This window comes from Gossypium arboreum, chromosome 10 (genome assembly GCF_025698485.1).
Source record: "Gossypium arboreum isolate Shixiya-1 chromosome 10, ASM2569848v2, whole genome shotgun sequence".
Taxonomy (NCBI): Eukaryota; Viridiplantae; Streptophyta; class Magnoliopsida; order Malvales; family Malvaceae; genus Gossypium; species Gossypium arboreum.
In genome coordinates, this window is record NC_069079.1 from 124,374,297 (window position 1) to 124,395,906 (window position 21,610).

Below are 21,610 nucleotides of genomic sequence, written 5' to 3' on the forward strand. Positions count from 1 at the left end.
AGATTTGAGAGGGGATTTTTGGTAGAAGGGTATTAGGTTAGTTAATTTCGGCATTAGGGTCTTAGGGTGCCGATTTCTTCTTTGGTATGTAGCCTTCTTCTCTTTTCTTTCTCCTCTTGCCGATCGTTCTTAAGCTAATCCTTCTCTTTTCTCTTTTGTTATTTCTTCCACAAACTCTCTACTTCTTATTCTTCCTCTCTTTCGTTTCTAGTAAAAGCCGAACCTATCATTCTTTTCATTGCTAACCGAATATCAACAAGCCAAATCCCGAAGGAGTCAAAGGAAGTCGATTGCTTTATAAAGGTATACACTTGTTCTTTTTCTTTTTAGCCGATTCTTGTTATTTTAAAAAGCCTTTCAACTCTTGTGTCAACACCCTTTTTGGTCCATAACCACTTTTTCTTCAGTGACCCAAAAGCCAAAAGCACAAAGACCTTGGGTAACTTGGTGGCGATTCGTAGGATCCTTGTGGTACGGGTTACGCTAGTGTTTTAGAGTTGCATTGCGTTGAATCGGAGTTAACACGGATTGAAACCGTTTGGGTAAGTGAACCTTGGTAAGTGCTCGTAGCTTTAATCAATTCAATATTAGGGAGTTTAAGAAAAGCGAAACCTCTCTAATTTAGGAGATGGCGAATATGGGCATAGACTTTATGGGGTCTCCTTTTAATATTTTTTGGTTTATTTATTGAAGGAGCAGCAAGGTGTAGTGTCGTTTTGGAGTAGCTTGGATCGCGGAGTAGCTAGGCCTAGTCATCAATCGCGACAAAGGTAAGGTGCCTAAGGCCATTATGGATGGTGGCCGAATGTGTAAGTGTTAATATTGGAAAGTTCTTATTTTGGTTCAATTATTGCGAGCTGATCTAGTTAACAATTGATTATAGGAGAAATCGCATAGGAGATCTCGTCAAGGAAAATCGCAAATCAGGTGTGTAAACGAACCCTTTCATAGCTTAAAGCGATAAAATGTTGAAAAGCGAAATCTTAAATTACGGCATTTCGAGGACTTGTGAGCAAGCGAACGCTCACTAGTTGGTTAGAATCGATGAGACGATGATCGAGAACGATGGAAACGGTAAGAATGTGATTTTTGGCGTTCTTGGTAAGTTGGGCCTCGAGGGGCCGAAGTGGGGCCCATTGGGCTTTCGGGCCCATTTAGGTAAAATTGGTAGAAAACGAAAATCTGTTAAATTGCATGATAATACTGTTAAAACCGTTATGGAATATAGGCTAAATGGGCCTAGATGACGAAATTGGCTAAGTAGGGCCCATTAGGGGTTTTAGGTCCAATAACTCGATTTCGCTAAAAATGGGCCAGAATCACTGTTTGCACCCATGAATTGTTAGTAATCGTTAATGAACGTGGAAACCTTAATTTGTGGTAAAATTACAAGATTACCCTTAAACCATGAAAATGACCGTTTTGCCCCTAGGTAAAAATGACCATTATACCCCTAGGGTTTATGTATGATTTTAATACATGGGATTTTGATAAATATGGTATGTATGATATGCACATGAAATGTATGATATGCACATGATATGTATGATATGCACATGAGGTAATCATAAATGCATTGGGTTGGGTTTTATATGGATGGAGGAAGTGAAAAGGGCTTATGCCCGGTTGTCGAAAGGGCTTATGCCCCGCTTATAAAAGGGCTTATGCCCGATTATTGAAAGGGCTTTGGCCCCAGATTATTAAAAGAGGCTAGGCCTCCAAGATATGATAAAGCAAACTATCTTTGCCGATGGAGAGTTTGGCGGGGTGGGTCGAGTTAATCCCACATGGTGTGTTGGTTGGTACGGTGGAGAGTAGCGGATGGTGGGTTGAGTAGTCTCCCAAATGGGTTGCATTCTTCATTGAAATTATATGTGACATTGAAATGGGCCTATGGGCCATACCGTTTCTGATAAAGGCTTGACCCGAAGAATATGAAATATGAAAAGGCTTCGGCCCAGTATTATGAAATATGAAACATGAAAAGGCTTCGGCCCAGTATTATGAAATATGAAATATGAAAAGGGCTACTGACCAAATGCATGATTGAGATTGGATTTGGGCTTAGACCCAATAGGCGTTATTGTTTTGGGCTCGAAAGGGCTTGTTGCACACCGAGTTTCCAAACTCACCCCTTCCTTAACCTTACAGGTGAGCCTTGATGTGGGGACTTGGGCCGGAGAGGATTCAGAGTGGCCACGGTGATCATCTTCGGGCTTTTAAATAAGTGTTGGTTTTCATTTAATTTACTTTAATTATTCTTTATTTTGGGGTTGTAATAAGGCCAATTTTAACTTTCCTTTTATTTCTTTTCGAAATTATTTTTTTTTAATAACTTTAAAAATTGGCTAATAATTATTCAAATGGGCTAAACTTAGGACGTGTTTTCAAAATGATACTTGTTTTCAAAATATCTCAACACCACGATTAATCGATTTATCAAAGACGTCCACTTAAACAAATTTAAACTCGATATAACAAAGTGTGGCTATGGTTGTGGGCATGTCTAGGATTGGATCCAATCAAAGAGCTTGGTACTTAAGCAGCCTTCATGGCTCACCTCCTCTGTCTCGGATACCTACCTGGTGCCCAGCTTCCATACACTTTGTTAACTCAACAAAATATATGGTTTTTAAAACACTAAAACGAAACTCAGATTTTCAACTCCAATGTGGCACGTCAGATTCGGCCATAACATCTGGGCCGGGTTTGGGGTGTTACATTGATAGAGAGCAGACACATAGCAGATCTCACCTTCAGATGATTTCACTGAAGCAGATCCAAGATGGTTTGGCATCTTTGTGTTTACAAGGAACAAATCGAAGACATAGTTGATTTGGCTTTCACGTGATTACGATGAAGCAAATCTAAGATGATTTGTCGTCTCTGTATTGTCGGAGAACGAATCGGAGTTTGGCATCTTCACTTTGATGGAGAGCAGACACATAGCAGATCTCGCCTTCGGATGTTTATGCTGAAGCAGATCCAAGATGGTTTGGAATCCTTGTGTTTACAAGGAACAAATCAAAGACATAGCTGATTTGGTTTTCACGTGTTTACGTTGAAACAAATCTAAGATGATTTATCGTCTCTGTATTGTCAGAGAACAAATCGAAGTCTGGCATCTCCATTTCAATGGAGAGCAGATACATAGCAGATCTAATCTTCAGATTTTTATACTGAAGCAAAATCCAAGATGATTTGGCATCCTTGTGCTTACAAGGAACAAATCGAAGACATAGCAGATTTGACTTTCGGATGTTCCCACACCAAAGCAGATCCAAAATAACAGATCTGGCATCTCCATTTCGACGGAGAGCAGATCGAAGAGATCAGCATGGCATCCCTGTGCTTATAGGGAACAAGTTGGAAATAGCAGATTTGGCATCCCTGTGTTTATAGGGAACAAATCGAAGATAGCAGATTTGACATTCCTGTGCTTACAGTGAAGCAGATCGAAGATTTCAGCATGGCATCCCTGTGAACAGATCGAAGAAGCAGATCGAAGAACTCAAAATTCGGCAAGCCCGAGCAAATTTTGGTCTTTTTAGTCTTTGCTCTATTCCTGTTAACATAGCAATAAGCAAAGAGGGGCAGCTGTAGAACCCATATTTTGCCCGGGCCTTAAAATAAATAAACAAAATTTTGAAAAAAATCAAAATGTCCATTTATACAGTCCTTTTACAAATCAAAATACAAACCAGATCAGCCCATTAACCCAATACCCAAGCCCAAGTCAAAATCCTAGCCCAACTATCTTAAAACTTTTCAACAATTCAAACCCTAGCTCCACAAGCCTTGCGTCGCTGCCTCCATGTGCTGGCCTCAGGGTGCACAACACCCGAAACAGGCATCCCATACCATCGCCCATACCTTCTGCCCTCCACGCCTCTGACCACACCTGCAAAAGAAAAGACAAACAATGAGCAGAAAACCGAAACAAGACACGAACAGTGGTAGAGACAAAGAAAAACAATATTTTTCTACTATTGTAATCGGCTATAAAGCCAAGAAGAAGTCAAAACGAAAGGGGGGAGGACAGATTGTAAAAAAGACTTTTTCCTTACAAAAAGAAGGAATGTAACACAGATATTAGGAATCAAAAAGCATACAAGCAAATCAAAAAAAGTTTAGAAACTAAAAGGTGTTCTTGGTTCTTTTGATTTTTTTATTTTTATTTTATTTTTGTATTTTCTTTTTTTTCTCTTTTCGAATCTGTTTAAGAAAAAAAAACTAAAAGGAAGGAATGGCTCACCCGAATCCCTTCGAGCTCTCCATCGGAGTGATTTCTCCGTCGTTGTAATCGAGTTCGACAAAGAGACAAAGAACTCCTTTTTTCCTTCGTTCTTGGGTGGTTGAAGGTTTAGTCTTCAAAAGAGGCTTTGAAGACAGAGCTCAAAAGCTCGTCCTCCGCAACGCCGGTCACCGGCCATGGCAGCGTGCAGGTGAGCATGAAATGGCCTTGTCGGCTGAAAAGGAGAAGAGATAGAGAAGTCTGAAAGTGTTAGGTTTAGAAATAAAAAATAAAAAAAGGGAAATAAAGGCATAGATGGTTTCAAAATAAAAGTATGATTTAAATAATAAAACTAAAACAATGTCGTTTGGGCAAAGGAAAAGAGCCTATACGCCTAAAATGGGTTATTTATGTGGCCAATCCTTCTCTTTTGCGCTGCTATTGGATTAGGCCCCTGTTCTTCTTTTTATTGTTTTTAATCTGGCCGCATAATTTTCTCCTAATTATATTTGAGTCCCTGCTGAAATAATGCGCATAAAGGCTGGGATTATTTCCCTTTTAGTCCCTCCATGTTATTCGCGTGTTCTAATAGGTCCTCCCCTCTCCTTTTTTGTTTCGAATCTATCCCCTAACTCTTGTTTTAAATTCAATTTGGTCCTATTTCCTTTTTTATTCTATTATTTTCACTTAAATTTACATTTAAAGTTCAAATTAGCCCTTTTGGCTACCTTTGTTATCTTATAAATTAATATTATTGTTACTCTATAATCATATTTCGTATGCTTATTTTCGCTATTATTATTATATTTGCTTTCATTCTTTATTATTATGGTTGTTGCTATTTCTCTTGATTGTTTTGTTATCATTTATGTTATTATTAATATTCCTTGGTTTATCGTCATCATTATCTTATCACTTTATTATTGTCATTATCAATATGCTATCATTATTCTCATCAATGTATTGTCATCATTAGTTTCTACTTTATTATTATTATATGCTATCATTATTCTCATTAATGTATTGTCATCATTAGTCTCTACTTTATTATTATTATATTATTACTATTGCTATCATCATATTATTGAACTAGGTAACTTTATATTGGTTTTGTTATATTGTATATTTTTTTGTATTTATTTATATTATTATTACCATTATTATTATCATATATTTTAATTTATTTTATTTTACATATGTTATTTCTTTTAAACTATTATACATATTGTTTATTTTGAAACTTTTATATACATTTTGTATTTTAAATTATTGTGTATATTATTTACTTTAATATTATATATATATTATTTATTTTAGACCTTTTATATTATTTTAAATTGTCATATGTTATTCATTTCAAATCGCTTTATTTTACCTTAAATTGTTTTGTATGTTAATAATTTTAAATTATTTTATACTACTTACTTAAAATTATGTCTTTATAATATCTATTTTGAACTCATTTTATATATTACTTAGTTAAAATTGTTTAATCATTTATTTCAAATTGTTTTATATTATTTCATTCTTTTGATTATTAGTGTTGTCTTTTAAATGATGTATGCCGAGAAATTACTGCCATTACGTGTTCTTTAATTTGTTTATTCATGTTCACATTATTGTCATTCCCTAGTAATATTCCTATTCATATATTATCATTCTATGCCCATTATTATATTTCTATTTCATAGCATCGTATCGTATATTAAGCCCCAATACATTCTTTCAATTTAGATCACTTTATTTTATTTCAAACAAAAAAAAAACCATTTTAATCTTTACTTTCAAAACCAAAGTCGATCCCGTTTTCAAAAAATGGTTACGACACTATCTTGTATGTTATGTTTTATCATGTTAACGCACTCCTTCATGCATCAGTTTTAAAAATGAGACTTCAAGGATTTCAAAAAATATAAAGGCAATGCTTGGTGTTTGAAAATTTCGAGAAAGTAGTGCCCTAACTTATTGGGTTGCCACTTTTCTCGTTGAATTCAAATAATTAAGTACCCTTCTGAGTTTTTTTTAAAGGTTTTCTAAATGCAAGCCACTATCTTGGAATTTCAAAGCAATATGTCCTAACTTATTAGATATAGCGTTTTGCTGTTCCGAAATAGGAATTTCAAAAAAAGGTTAACTTAATGTCAATACTTTGACGCGAGAGAATCCTAATTTTCAAATTTAAAATATTTTAAAGAGTACTACATCTTAAATTCTTTTTTTCTTTTTTTTCGACATTCAAGACATTTGATAATCAATTAGGTACCAATTTTTGGGCGTTACGAGGGTGCTAATCCTTCCTCGTACGTAACCGACTCCCGAACCCGTTCTTTTTATTTCGTGGACCAAAACTAATGATTTTAAAACAAAATGTTTTAAAGGTGATCTGATCACACCTAAAAAGATTGGTGGCGACTCCCGTTTTCGTTTTTTAAAATCGATTCCCTTTTTCCAAAACTTGGATTGAAAAAGGTTTCGACAACACCCATTTTTTTAAGATTTTAAATTAGCATGCAATGGAATTAAAAGCATTAGCCAAAGTTAAACATTCGGATTGTCTACCAAGAAGCGCTTATTTATAGTCTAAGCTCGACTTACCTTGTATTCGCACGATCACGGTGGTTCGCAAAGTTGAAGCTCCTCTTTCTCGTTATCAATTTTATTATCAAAATAAGGTTTAAGTCAAGTATTATTTACCTTAAATGTGACAAATTCAGAATGAGCTACCTCGACTGTACCGTATGGGAAGATATTTAGTACCGTAAATGGGTTTGATCCTTTTGCATCAAGCTCCATAGGGACAATTCATGGATTCGTTTTGTCTAGTAGTACCTTGTCACCAACCTTACATTGGTTCATTCCGTTCACATGCATACTATGGCATCGCTTTGGCTCTTTATCGTGTTTTCTCAGTTTCTCCTTGACATGTGTCCGCCATTTATCTAGCTCATCGACCTGTAACATTCGCCCTCCATGAGTCGTTCTGTTTCTATCGCATGGATTGGAACGTGACTTTGTTATGTTTTTTGAGGGGTTTCCTGCAAAGAAGGTTGAGCCACATGGTTACTCATATTAACAGAACTTGTAAAATCATCTCGATCACTAGATGTCTTAACAGAATCACGAGTTTGGAGCGTAATCATTTCATCACTTACACGAAGTACTAATTCACTGGTGCCAACATCAATAATAGTTCTAGCAGTTGCTGAAAAGGGTTGTCCTAAAATTAAAGGTACGCCACTATCCTCATCTGTGTCTAAAATAACAAAATCAACTAGGACTATGAATTTATCAATTTTTACAAGAACATCTTCAATAATACCCCTAGGAAATCTAATTGATCTATTTGCTAATTGAATACTCATCCTAGTTTGTTTGGGTTTCTCAAGACCTAATTGTTTAAACATTTTATAGGGCATGACATTAATACTCACCCCTAAATCAGCCAAAGCATTATTAATATTCAAACTACCAATTAAACAAGGAATAGTAAAACTCCCTGGATCTTTCAATTTGTTGGGTAGTTTATTTTGCAATATGGCTGAGCAAACTGCATTTAGCTCCACATGCGATGAATCATCTAAATTCCGTTTGTTTGCCAAAAACTCCTTTAAAAATTTAACGGAATTGGGCATCTGTGAAAGAGTTTCCATAAACGGTAAGTTAATATGTAATTTTTTTCAAAAATTTAAAAAATTTACCAAATTGTTCGTTCCTGTGGTCTCTCTTCGTCGCGTTAGGATATGGCACTCAAGGTTTATATTCCTTACCAACCGGTTTTTATTTATTCTGGTTTACCTCAACCTTACCGTTACTTACCATACTTTCTTGCCTCGGTTCTGATTTAGATTCAACTAACCCTTCTTCATTTTGAACAGTAATTGTATGAAGTTGCTCCCTTGGTTAGTTCGATATTACTCGACAAACTACCTTATGGTCGTTTTGAGATTAACTTAGCAAGCTGACCTATTTGGTTTTTGAGCCCTTGGATTGTCACTTATTAATTTTTAAGTGTTGTTTCGGTGTTTTGGAAGCGGGTTTCTAACACCGAGATAAACTCCATCCACATCTTCTCAAGGTTCGCATTTTCTCTTGTTGGTAAGGTTGTTGTTGGAAGCCTAGAGGGGTTGTGCTCTTTGATTTCTTTGACTACTTCCTCAAACCTGCATTATAGTAATTACTATAAGGGTTATTTTAAGGTCTAGAATTATTACCCATATAATTGATTTGTTCATTCTCTATGCTAGGAACGAAGCGTAAACATTCTGGATTAGTCATTCCACCTCTATTTGTATCGCATTGCATCACTAGATGTACCAGCGTAGAAACATAAAAACCATCAATTTTCTTATTTAATTGTTCTACCTAATTTGATAACATGGTGATTGCATCTAAGTTGAAAACACCAGTTACTTTATTCGACTTCGTCCTCATGACTTGCCATTGATAATAATTCAGTGTCATCTCCTCAATAAATAAACTTGCCAGAAGTAAACAAAAGAAAAATTAGAATATAAAAATTAAACTAAAAACAAAAATAAAATAAGAATAAGAATAAATGACTAAATTAATAAAAAAAAAGTGTTCCTAAAATTTTAGTCCCCGGTAATGGCACCAAAAACTTGATGGTCACTAAACTAACTATAATTACGACAAAGGCAAGCGTACCTATCGAACAATAGTATAGCTATGGTGAGTAGGGAATATCGTATCCACGAGGACTAGAAGCACTAGTAATTACCGTTTTTCTATTATTTAGCCTATAAATTGGAGTGATTGTTTTTAATCTAAAATTACTAAACTAATCTAACTGAGAACGCCACAGAAAATGAAATAGGAAAATAATCGAAGATAACCAATGAGATAGACAATACCCAGGAAAGAATCCACCTAGACTTCACCTATTATTATGAATCTAAATTAAACAATTTATTCACTTGTGTCTTGATCAGTAGAAATCCCTAAATTATGTTAATATCTCTTTCGAGAGTAAGAACAACTGACTCTAGGTTGATTAATTGAAATCTCTTTCTAATTAAAACCCCTATTGTCACATTAACTCGATTTATGGATTTTCCCATTAGATTTGACTCTAATCCGGTTGATTTATGTCGTCCTATTTATAGGATTGCATGTAACTCCACTCAATTATGCTAGATCTACTCTTAAATAGGGACTTTTACTCCATTGAAATAAGCACATTAAACATGAATTAATGTCCTGAAAATATTAAAACATGAAAAAAGCATACATAATTGAGAACAAGAATTAAGTATTTATCGTGTAAATTAGAAATCAAATAATAAGATTCATCATAGGTTTCATCTTCCCTCGGTATCTAGGGATTTAATTAATAATCTGGAATGAAAACGTCTCAAAATCAGGATAAGAACAAGACATAAAGAAACTTAATAAAACTTCGAAGAAAATTAAATGGAGATCTTCAATCTTGAAGGAGATCCACTTCCGAGTTGATTCTGATGGATTTCTTCGAGTCTTTTCTTCGATCTTCTCTGTGTGCCCCCATTAGGTATTCTTCTAATTGATATTTATAGACTTTAGGATGGTCAGAAAGCCTAAATATTGGGTTTTTCTGAGTATTTGGGAAGCAGGATGTGATATCGACACAGACTGGCACATGAGCATGTAGCCAGCCCGTATGGAATTACCCAGGCCATGTTGATCCTAAAAATAGCTCTATTTACTCAATTTTGGCTCATTTTTCACTCATTTTACTCCCTTACACTCACCTAAGTATAGAAACATGAATATAAAAGATTAGGAACATCAAATTCACTAATTTTCATAATAAATCATCCAAAAATGTATCAAGAATGGGATTAAAAACATGTTACTTTTATGGCTTATCAATAGTGATGGATCACTACTCTCCTTTACACAAATTTTGTCCTATACTATTTGGATTTATAACCCCAAGCAATATAAAACAATATATTATGCAATGCAAGGGGTAAAATTTTAGGTAGCCATATTAAAATTTGAAGTTGGAGATAAAAGAATGAAAAACCAAATTCAAATAACTTCTTTAGGTTTTATTATAAAAATATTGTAAATATTTTTTTTAGAAGAATGAGATGAGTTTTAAAATATGTAGAAAAGTAGGGCACTTCTTCTTCTCCACATAGTGATTATGTCTACAATTAGGGGTGAGAGTTTGGCTGAATCGAATGAAATTTTTTTAAATTAATCGAGTTAATGAATTCTATTTTATCATCCTAACACGGTTTGAATTTTTCTCAAATCGAGTCGAGTGAGATGAAATTTGAATCGAATCAAATGGAATTGAATATATTTGTTCGAATTAAATTAAAAAAATGACTTTGGGTTCTTGTAACCACTGCCACCCACCATAATCAAATGCCCACTGTAATCAAATTTGTTATTAACTTTTATCCCCTCACAATTTATTTATTAATTTTTTTATATACGACTTAGCTTATTTGCTTGCTTAGTTGCTTTAATTATCTTTTGATTCTTGTCACTATGTATTTTGAAATTAAAAATATATTAAATATAAAAATGTGATTTTTAATAAAAGTTATTTTAAAGATAAAATGTGAAATTGATACTAAAGTAAAATTTTAACACAAATATTTTATGGAATCATCAATAATTCAGTTTTAACAAAAATTATAAAGATTCAACATAATTAAACAATTCAATAATATAAATAGTACAAAATATAAAATTTAATTTAATAATATAAATAGTATATATAAATAAAATTATTACTATTTAGTTTTAGAGATTTTTTTAAATGATTTTGATTTGGGGGTAAAAGGTGAGAAGTAAAATTTAGGGGGAAAATAAAAAGTTTTGGGAAGTAAAATTTTGGGGGGAAATATTCAAAAAAATTGGGAGGGGGGAGATTGGTTTTGGGATAGATGGGGGTGAGATGGGAAGAGAGTAAAAGTTTTAGAGGAAAAGTGGAAGGGAGTAAAAGTTTTAGAGGGAAAGTAAAGATGTTTGGGGGTTTTGGATAAAAACGTAAAATATTATAGTTTGGTATTCGATTTATTCAACCTACAATAATGAAGTAAAGGGAAAAACATGAGGATGGTTCCAATAATGAGATGCAATGAATTCCCCTCTCATACTCTGTACGTACTATTTATTCTTTTTTTATTCGGTTGAAAAGTGTTTTTATTTTGGAAAGAAAAATTACTATTATTATAATATAATTAAGGGTAAACTATTAAAATAGTCACTTTTGTTTGGTTAAGATTACATTTTAGTCACTTATATTTGCAATGTTATATTTTAGTCACTTACGTTATTGTTTTGTTATGAAATGGTCACTGAGTTGGTAATAGCTGTTAATGGTGTAACGACAATATGATGTGGCCTGTTATTGTCCTGAAACTACATAACCCTTAAGTTGTACCATGTAGATTTCTTCATCAAGATCTTCATTTAGGAAAGTTGTTTTAACATCCATTTGACGTACTGCTGGATTTCGCAAAATGACAATTGCAAGTATCATCCTTATGGAAGTTATTCTAGATACTGGAGAAAAAGTATCAAAGTAGTCAAGGCCTTCATTTTGTCTATAACCTTTTATAACTAATCTAGCCTTGTACTTATCAATTGTTCCGTATGCTTTCATTTTCCGTTTGAAAATCCATTTAAAATTTAGTGGTTTAATTCCTGGAGGAAGATCCACTAATTCCCATATATGATTTTGCACGATGGAATCAAATTCACTTTTAATAGCATCTTTCTATGAGGTGCTTCCGGATGATCGTATTGTATCATTATATGTTTGAGGTTCGACCTCTAGCATATATGTTAGAAAATCTAATCCAAATGACTTTTCTACCCGTACCCGTTTACTCCTCCTTGGCTCTATCTCAGTTTCAGCCTCGTCATGACTATTTTCATCTATAGTCTCTGAAGTTCATTTTTTTGAACTTGAGTCAATTTTTCTAGCTTTAAAAGGGAAGATATTTTCAAAGAATGAAACATACTTTGATTCCAATATGGTATTCATATGAATGTTAGGATTTTTCGATTCATACACAAGAAACCTATATGTACTGTTATGATCTACATAGCCAATAAAAATACAATCCACAATTTTAGAACCTATTTTCATTTGATTTAGAAATAGGGCCATTACCTTTGTAAGACACCCCCGACTTTCAAGTGGTTGTAGGAAGGTTTTCTACCTTTCCATAACTCATATGGTGTCTTGTCTCTTTTCTTGCGGGGAACCTTATTTAAAAGGTAATTAGCCAATAGAATAGCTTCCTGCTTATGTTTTGTGATAACCTAGAGCTTCCTAGCAATGTGTTCATCAATTCCTTTAGAGTTTGATTTTTCCGCTCAGCTACTTTGTAACGTCCCCAAATTCCTATTTCGGCTTTTGTGAAAATGTGACACAACTGTGTATTTGCTTCAGTGGTTAAGTGTTTTGGGTGTGTGTGAGAAGTCCCAAGTTCAAGCCTTACTTGGGTTAAATTTTGGTTTTTTTCTGAATAAAGCATTAACCTTGCTCAGTAGGCTTAAGTTTAATTATTTGTAATATCATATCAGAATGGGTCTACTAGTTTGGTGGTTAAGTTGAGTGTTAGTCTGCTGAAGGTCTCATGTTCGAGTCTTTGCGCAAGCGTGATTGTTATTTTTACTTTGCTGACTTGTAGAGTTTCGGTTGGATGAAAAGTCTGAGTAGTGGGGTTAGTAGAGTGATTTGAGGGATATGGTGAGTTGTGGGATATCCTAGGTTTATTCTCTTTTTCAAAATTTTCCCCAAAAATCTGACGTTCCATCCTCTTCCTTTCCCTGCCAAATTTTCTCCTTACTAAACACTCCCTCATCCTTGTTGTTTTTCCTTTTCCCTTACTGTTGTTCACAAAACTCTTTTCTTCTTCTTTCGTGCCTCTCCTTTGTATCTTGTTGGTGGACGTTTCCATGTTGGTAAATGTGGTTTCGATTGGTGAGTATTAGCTTATAGCTGGTTTCTAATTGTTGTTTCGGCAATTTTTGGTATAGGTGAAAGCTAAAAATAGTAGATTTCACTTCGATTGATTGGACAAAGGCTTTTGGATAGCGGTAAGTCGAGATTCTATTGACTTGTTATTGTCGAAACATTGCTAAACCCTCTAAATCAGTGTTGGTTAATATGGTTTTTAGGTTCTGGAAGGCTCGAGAGGGGTTTTGCACCAAAATGATACCAAGTGTGTACCCGAATCGCAAGAAAATGCGTTCTCAGCAAAAGCTGAAAACCTTTCTGTCGACGTCATACGGCCTTATGGTAGGCCGTGTAATATAACACGGGCGTGTGATCGACGAGGACAGGCCGTGCGCACAAGACTCGACCGTGTGATGGCTAGGTAGGCCGTGTGCGACATACAGGCTAAACTGATTTGGGCCGTGTAGGCCACATAGGTATATGAGCCCACACGAGTAGTCTACACGGGCGTGTAGAATTTTGGGCCAAGCCATGTGATCCATACCACGAAGGCCAAATTAGGTCGTGTGAGCCACACGAGCGTGTGGGCCTACATGGGCAAACCATATCGCGTGTGAGCCCATTTATCTGAAATGATTCCTAGGGTTGCACGGCTTGCCTAAGTCGACTGTGAACCTACTGTAGGGTCGGTAATCATTACTTAGACCCCTAAATGTATGATCTGAGTGTATGTGATGCATGATAAATTATGCATGATTACTAATATATGTATGTATACGTATGACTGATGGTTGCATAAAAGCATGACATATTGTATGTTTGCATTGCATTAGGTTGGGATAATGATATTTGGAGGAAGTGTACTGAAAGGCTTTAAGCCTAATATTTGGCAGCTCAGTTGCAAATTACTGTTTATGTACCGCATTCGGTACTACTTGGAGTGTAGGGATGGGTGGGTTGATTTAATCCCCACATAGAGTGTAGGGTTCGACGGAGATGGTGTGCAGATGCTGGTTGGGTAGGACTTTGTTATTGATTACTGTATGCATGACTGTTACTGTGATCGGCTACGACCCTAGTGCAAAACTAATACTGAATATTGAAACTGAGTTGGGCTAAGGCCTAAACTGCTATTTGGACTGTAATGGGCTTAGGCCCAGACTGCATTTGACTGTTTACTGCTTACTAACTGTATTCATGTTTTCTGTGGGGATTACACACTGAGTTTACGAAAACTCACCCCTTTCTGTTTTGTTTGTACAGGTAATCCCAAACTTAGAATGATCGATACGGTGGAGGACTCTATGGTGACCACATGACTATTAAACGGTTTTATTTTCATTTATGGTTTTAATTCCTTATTTTGGTTGTAATTTGGGACATCTTGGACTATTTGACGTTATGTTGGATTTTTAAACTTTTTTTTATGGGTTTTTAAACTGCAAAACTTAACGAAAACTCAGTTTTTAAAAACAATGTTTTCCTAAACACGAATGGATTTCCTGAATATTACTATTTTTAAAAGTTTCCGCTACAAAGTATGTTTTTCTAAGTGAATCCAAATTAACAAGAAAATAAGTTTGCAACTGACGAGAAATAAATAGAACCTAATAAACGAAAATGGTTTTAACTTGGATAATTCGATTTTAAAATTCCATTCCATGTGACATCACCAGATTCAGCCATAACGTCTAGGCCGGGTTTGGGGTGTTACATACTTCATTTGATTGAGGAGGGTATGGCGGTGTTACTTCATGAATAATACCATATTGTGCATAGTATTCACCGAATGGTTCAACATATTCACCACCACGATCACTTCTCATCATTTTAATCTTTTTATTAAGTTGGTTTTCAACTTCTTGCTTATAGAGAGTAAATTTCTCTATAGCTACGCCTCTGCTATTAAGCAAATACACGTAGTAATATTTTGTGCTATCATCAATGAAGGTAATAAAATAATTATTCCCTCCTCTCGTTTGAACAAACTTTAAGTCCCAAGCAATGCTATGTATTAGATCAAATGGTTTTGTGCTTCTTTCAATAGTTTGAAATGAAGACCTTGTTAAATTTGTCTCAACACAAGTTTCACATTTACATTTATAATTAATGTGAAATGAAGGAATGTGCTCTAAGTTAATTAATCTATGTAACGTATCATAGTTAACATGTCCGAGCCTACCATATTATAAATCAAATGACTCAAACATATAACCAGAGGAAGAAATGACATTTTTTATTCATTGTCTTTGCTTTTACAAAGATTGCATTAAGATTCCACATGTTATTTAATACATATCCCCTTCCCACATACATTCCCTTCTTAGACAAAACTACCTTCTGGGATTCAAACACTATCAAGCCATGTACACTAAGGAGTGTCCTAGAAACTAGGTTCTTGCATATGTCAGGCACATACAACACATTTTAAAGCTTGAGTTCTTTGATAGAAGTCATCATCAAAACCACAGTACCCTTCCCCTTGATCTTGGAAGTTGCATCATTGCCCATGTAGAGCTTCTCCCTATTTTTACAAGGTTCCAACTCAAAAAATAAGTCTTCATCATAGCAGATGTGACATGTGGCACATGTATCAAGCAACCATTCTCTTGGATCTGAATAAACCATATTGACTTCAAAAATCATAGCAGATAAGTCCATATCTTCCACAACATTAATGGGAGTTTTCATTTTCTGTCAAGAAACAGAATCAGAATTAGAAAATTTTAGAAAATTATCAACTTTTTTTTATACAGTAGGAATCTAATAAAACCCGAAACAAAATTTTATGCGGTTTAATAAAAATACAATATAACAATGCACCAGGTAGGTAACCTTAAAAGAGAGGTGGCGTACTTGGCACACTTAAATACCAAATCTTTCAAAGAACCAATTCTAGGCATGCATTCTCATATTGTGTTTTTAGTTTCATCATTGATAATTTTCCCTTTTCTTTTTAATTTGCAATTTTAAAGCCACAATTAGGCCCAAAGAAATAGAAAATTTCCCTTTGATTTTGTTAAACAATAGAATTAAAGGTATGAAACAAAATCAAAATTAATTTTGTTAAATGATAGGACTAAATCCTTAAACAAAATTAGGAAATTAAATCACAATAAATTCTATTAAACGGCAGGAATAAATCCCGAAACAGAATTATTTGATTAAGTCTTCGTTTGGAAACAAATTAATATTGAATAAAAATCTTGTTAAATGATGGGAATAAATCCCGAAATAGATTTTATTCTCGTTTTGGCAATAAAATAAAAAAGAAATAAAATCCGCTTAACGGCGGAATAAATCTCGAAACAGACTTTATTCTAATTTAAAAAACTTATTTTTGGAAATAAAAATCAAAATCAGAATAAAATCCATTGAATGGTGGGAATAAACCCAAAACAAATTTTATTCTAATTTAAAAAAAAACTTGTTTTTGGAAATAAAAATCAAAATCGGAATAAAATCCGTTGAACGACGGGAATAAACCCAAAATAGATTTTATTCACCTTTTTTATTTAAAAAAATATTTTTTTTCGCCTTGGTGAATCGTCCGTCTCAGATAAGAGAATAACAAAAAAATAACACGAAATCTATCTTAAGATTGTTAGACAAAACACGTTAGAGAACAAAATAAATTAAATATAAATAAACACATATAAAGTAAAGATAGAATAATTTATATTTAATTTATCAAATATGAAAAACAATCAAAATTAAAATCAAATAAGAGTTTAAATCAGAAGGAGAAATAGGAATTTTACGAAACATTGAGGCCTGTGAAACACTATTTCCTTAAGACAGATTCGGCCGCTCCTACGATACTTGGAGTAACGTTGGTCGAATGTCTCCCAAGATACAACAACAACAGTGATCAAAGTAGTAACATCTCTAAAACGATCAACAGACAAACTTTGCTTTTTTCATCACCGGAAAGTTTGAAAACAGAAAGGAAAAGGAAGAGTTTTGAAATGAGCAAAATTTCGGTATAAGAAATTATTCGAGTGTGTGTCTAATCCTCTAGATTACACAACATTTTATAGGCATTTAGGATAGTAGAAAGTTTTGGAAATAAACATAAATACTCTCCATATATAAGCAGATTAAGATTATATGTTTGCTGAGGAAACCTAAATTCATGTTGGACTTAAAATATCTCAACCAATCCAAACATTTCAAGTCACCCACATTGTACCAGTGTGCCCCAACCCTGCCAAGTTTGGACCTACACCCCTGAGGTAAAGTTACAAGCTTAGTCATTCAATTACTCTTCAAGAGAGTTCACATATATAAACACATCTCACACTTGGTATTTAACCAATGTGGGATCTAAGCTTTTAATTTTTCCTTAACAATATTTTCAAGTAGCTTACTGTGAGCATCAATTTCTCATTCATCACTCAACCATTTTGAGCATATGATATACCGTTGTAAAAGTCTCATGGAGTAGAATATGAAACCATAAAATTATGATTCAACTCTCCACTTTTACCTATTGAGAATATGCCTCAAATTTCCCATAAAATGCAATTTTTCCAACAATCCTTACATGGCCAGCTAATGAAAACCCTACAGAAATTTTTAGGAAACTAAAAGGAAAAACGAGGGATTATGAAATGAGATAGACATGAAATAAAACAATAAAAGAAAACGGACAAAGGAATAAAGAAGGAAGAGGACGAAAAATCAAATAAAATCAAAGAGCTTTATTAAATTTTCTTACTTTGGATTGCATAATAATTATTCTGCTGGATGAATTGACATTGGATTAAAATTTTAAATTTAACCTTTAACCTTTAGACACAATATTCTACGGTAAAAAACATGAAAAGAAAGAAAAGTAATGGGGAAGAAAAATATAAGGAAAATAAAGAAAAGAAAAGAAAAGAAACTAAACTGTTTAAAAAAAGTACAGGGATTACTTGTGTGATTTGACTTAAAATTTTAGTCTAATATGATGAAATAATGCTCCCAGTCAGATTGCCGTTACACTATTGATAGTCGTTAACAACTCAGTGACAATTTCGTAACAAAACGATAATGTAAATGACTAAAACGTAACATTTCAAATATAAGTGACTAAAATGTAACCTGAAGCAAACAAAAGTGACTATTTTAATGGTTTACCCTATAATTAATTGTTTAGAACCATTTTAGAAAAACAAATTTAATAGAAAATGAAAAATTGTAAAAATTATTTTTTAAAAAGAAAAAATATAGTAATTAAATAAAGATATAGAAGTATCACTTGAGAATAAATTAAGCTGTTCATGTCAATTTTTTTTATTAAACTTTGTAGCATATATCACATATATGATTAGATATGATATATAAAAAAAATGGTACACTTTTACCATGAAATATGGGAGAGGTTCCAATCCACTTATATATCTAACTATAAATTATAAATGAAATAAACCCATTCAAAGAATAACCGGCAAAAAGACTAGAATAAAATAAAAGAAATGTTACGTTGAGATATTACAAATGAGTGTTACGAAATTGAGTGCACCGCATTATACATAATTGACCTAGGCTAAGGAATAGCTGGAATCCTATTAATGCAACAAGATATTTGACGTCAGTAGTACCAAAGAAAATACAAATACTTGCAAGTAAACAATAGCATACAACTAAAATGGTTCATTTACAAAACTCATCATATAAAACAAGGAATAACAATAATTCTTGAGCTACAACTATACCTATTTCACTTCTTCCTAAACATAAATATAAAATTGAAGGGAATATCCAACATCCCACTATTAAAACACTAATTTTTGACATTCGCCATACGATACACACGGACAGCATTAAAAGGAAATGAATTTCCGAAAATATATTAAGAATTGCATATGTTAAAGTGGTAGGGGCTAAGTTTGATATTGCTTTATTGAAGGACACCGCAAGAAACACCAATAATACTTGAAGTGCAGTCCTAAAATCATGGGGAAAATTTTTTAGTAGAGCTAGTGTTAGGAATAATGTTACGAGGAACACAAGGTAGCTTGGACTATAGAAGAGAAGAAAATCCATTTGACCCATGACTGATTTCCCTAGTACCATTGCATCATATTATCCTTTGGCTTAGAGTGGCTTGGTAGGTTGCAGTTAGAAGCAGTCCTAAAATTACCAGCAAGGCATTGCGGTCATCGGCTGATATGTTGTCCATATTTTGAAAAAATAGTAGTGATGCCTTTGTCACATACTTGACAACTTGTTCCTCCAACTTGCATTTAGAGTTTGAAACTACTGGAATAAAGCAGCCTTTCAGAATAGCAATGTTTTCTCTGTTATTTATGTTGTTGCGCAATACCAAGTGCGGTCAAACCAACTTGATTGGTAGCATGCTTATCAGCCTTGCAATTTAATAGTATTTTAAGCGTCTGTTCAATTGATAGTTTAGGATATAAAAAGGCTAGAATCAATTAATCATGTCTATGAAGTAAAAAATATATATATAAATTACTATCGAAGCAGTTGAGTCGAACCTTGGGTTGATTATAGATAGCGGCTATGTGAAGTGCACTGTTTCCATCTTTGTCTTTCCGGTTCACCACTTCCCAATAATAGTCTTTCCTTGTAAGCGTTGGAATTAGGAGTTGGAGAACGTCCAGTCTATTGTTTTGGATTGCAATATGCAAAGCAGTGTGATTCTCAATTGTAACATCTTGGATACAATCAGGAGAAGCTTCAAGAAATGGATCCAACAGACCAAGCTGGATTCCTACTTTTCATAAGTAGTGCAATGGAGTCTTGCCTTTCTTTCCTCTGACACGAACAAGGTGTTTATCAATCTCCAAGAAGCGAAGTGCCATCTCTTTATGCCCTTTTCTAACTGCAATGTGAAGTGGGCTCGAACCTTGGTGGTTTAGCTTTCGAGCAAATGATGGCTTTAAGTTCATCATCTCCATTGCAAACTCAAAGCACCCTTCTTCTGCAGCTATATGTAATGGTCTCTCCATAAAATCCACCTCATCAACACACCTCAAAACATTTCCATTTCTTTGAATTACTCTATATAATTCGTTAACCTTTCCTGTAGCAGCCTTTCTTAAACTTTCATCCATGTGAGGAAGACTAAAAATTGAATGGTCGAAAGAGAGAGAGTTTTTTTATTTTTTTTATTTAAAAAGAATGAGGCAGACAAATGCTGTACATTTATGGTCTTGATTTTTGAGGTTTCGCCTTTAGTAGAGGATTATTGTAAATAATTTTGTTATTTCAAGGGTAAGAAATGCTTTCTTCCATTGACTTAAGATCCAAATAGATTGTTTCCTTTGTGTTTATGTTCATAGTCAGAAGACCAATTCCTACTTTAAATTGCAGCCACTCATGAGAACAAGATAATATTAATTTCCTGAAAAATACGTCAAACAAAATTATTCCTATTCTTATCTTTTATAACTTCAAATTAATTTTATCTTCCTACTATTTTATATTTCATTATTGTTTTTTATCGTATGTTTTTTTATTTATTTATGAAAATTATTTTATACACAATTTTAAACTTCAAAAACTAATTAAGCGTGTGCTTTGTATATGAACTTTTATTTTCTAAAGAAATTTTATGAATACATTTTTTCTTTCCAAGAATAAAAATATTTTTTTCTGTATACAATACAAGGAAAAAAAGAGTTAATGATTCAGATGAAATGAATAAAATTAAAAGTTAATTTTACTAAGTACTTAATGGAATGAAATGAATACATACGTAAATATGATGTTAATGATTTTGCCGACAGCAATCAAATTTCTTAGTAAAGTCCCTGTGGTTGGTGAAGAACAACCATCGGATCATTCTTTTCATAAACTTGGAAATTCTTTTTGTCAAGGTTTTTTATGCGAGTTTCTTAAAATTCTATCAATCAAGCTACCAATTCGATAATTTAATTATTTTGATTAAATAAATTATTAAAATTATAAAAAAGAATTCAGTTTAATTGTTTAGTTTAATTGATTTTTAGTTCGATTTATATTAATTAATGAGTCAATTAGTTTGATATCTCTCTTTTAGATAGAAACCCTAATCAATTCGATTTTGTTTAGGTAACCATGTTTCTATGCTGAAAATCGTTAATGTACTAATTAAAACCTGTACTTAGTAGCTGTTTTCACATTGGGGTGGGGTGTAGAGGGTTCTTTTGGTAAAAAGATGAAATGTTGCAAAAAGTTGAATAAGATACTCTAGAAGATGGCGAAGAGAAAGATTAAAGTAAATTTGATAACATTCAACGTCTTTAAAAAAAAATTATAAAGTAACCTTTAAAGATGAGAATAATTTTAAAACACAAAATTATAACTTAAAAAAAATTAAAACTCACAAAAAAAAACAAGATTACAAAGTACACTTTATAATGCACTAATTAATTAAGTTAAATTACTTATTATAAAAAAAATCAAAGTAATTTTATCAGTTGAAGATTTTCAAAGTCTTTTTAGTCATATCA

General features: G+C 33.4%; 1 protein-coding gene and 1 long non-coding RNA gene across 2 annotated transcripts; both read right to left on the reverse strand.

Moving 5' to 3' along the window:
• Window positions 1–3,643: 3,643 nt before the first annotated feature.
• LOC128282572 (uncharacterized) lies at window positions 3,644–4,601 on the reverse strand. The gene is made up of 2 exons (XR_008272896.1): window positions 4,256–4,601; window positions 3,644–3,901 (listed from the first exon to the last, which is right to left on the reverse strand). It is a non-coding gene; the product is annotated as an uncharacterized LOC128282572 (long non-coding RNA).
• A 10,989-nt stretch (window positions 4,602–15,590) lies between these two features.
• LOC108488213 (ankyrin repeat-containing protein BDA1-like) lies at window positions 15,591–20,230 on the reverse strand. Its single transcript, XM_017792503.1, has 3 exons — window positions 19,921–20,230; window positions 19,652–19,851; window positions 15,591–15,857 (listed from the first exon to the last, which is right to left on the reverse strand). The coding sequence occupies exons 1-3, from the start codon at window positions 20,228–20,230 to the stop codon at window positions 15,591–15,593; spliced, it is 777 nt and encodes a 258-aa protein (XP_017647992.1).
• Window positions 20,231–21,610: the final 1,380 nt, after the last annotated feature.

What these genes read in the sequence shown, in the direction of transcription:
- LOC108488213 (XM_017792503.1), bottom strand. Translation starts at nt 20,230, where the DNA reads ATGGATGAAAGTTTAAGAAAGGCTGCTACAGGAAAGGTTAACGAATTA. An exon ending in TCGTGTCAGAGGAAAGAAAG is followed by an intron (nt 19,852 to 19,920) that starts GCAAGACTCCAT and finishes CATTTCTTGAAG; the next exon opens with CTTCTCCTGATTGTATCCAA. An exon ending in CTATCTATAATCAACCCAAG is followed by an intron (nt 15,858 to 19,651) that starts GTTCGACTCAAC and finishes GTTTCTTGACAG; the next exon opens with AAAATGAAAACTCCCATTAA.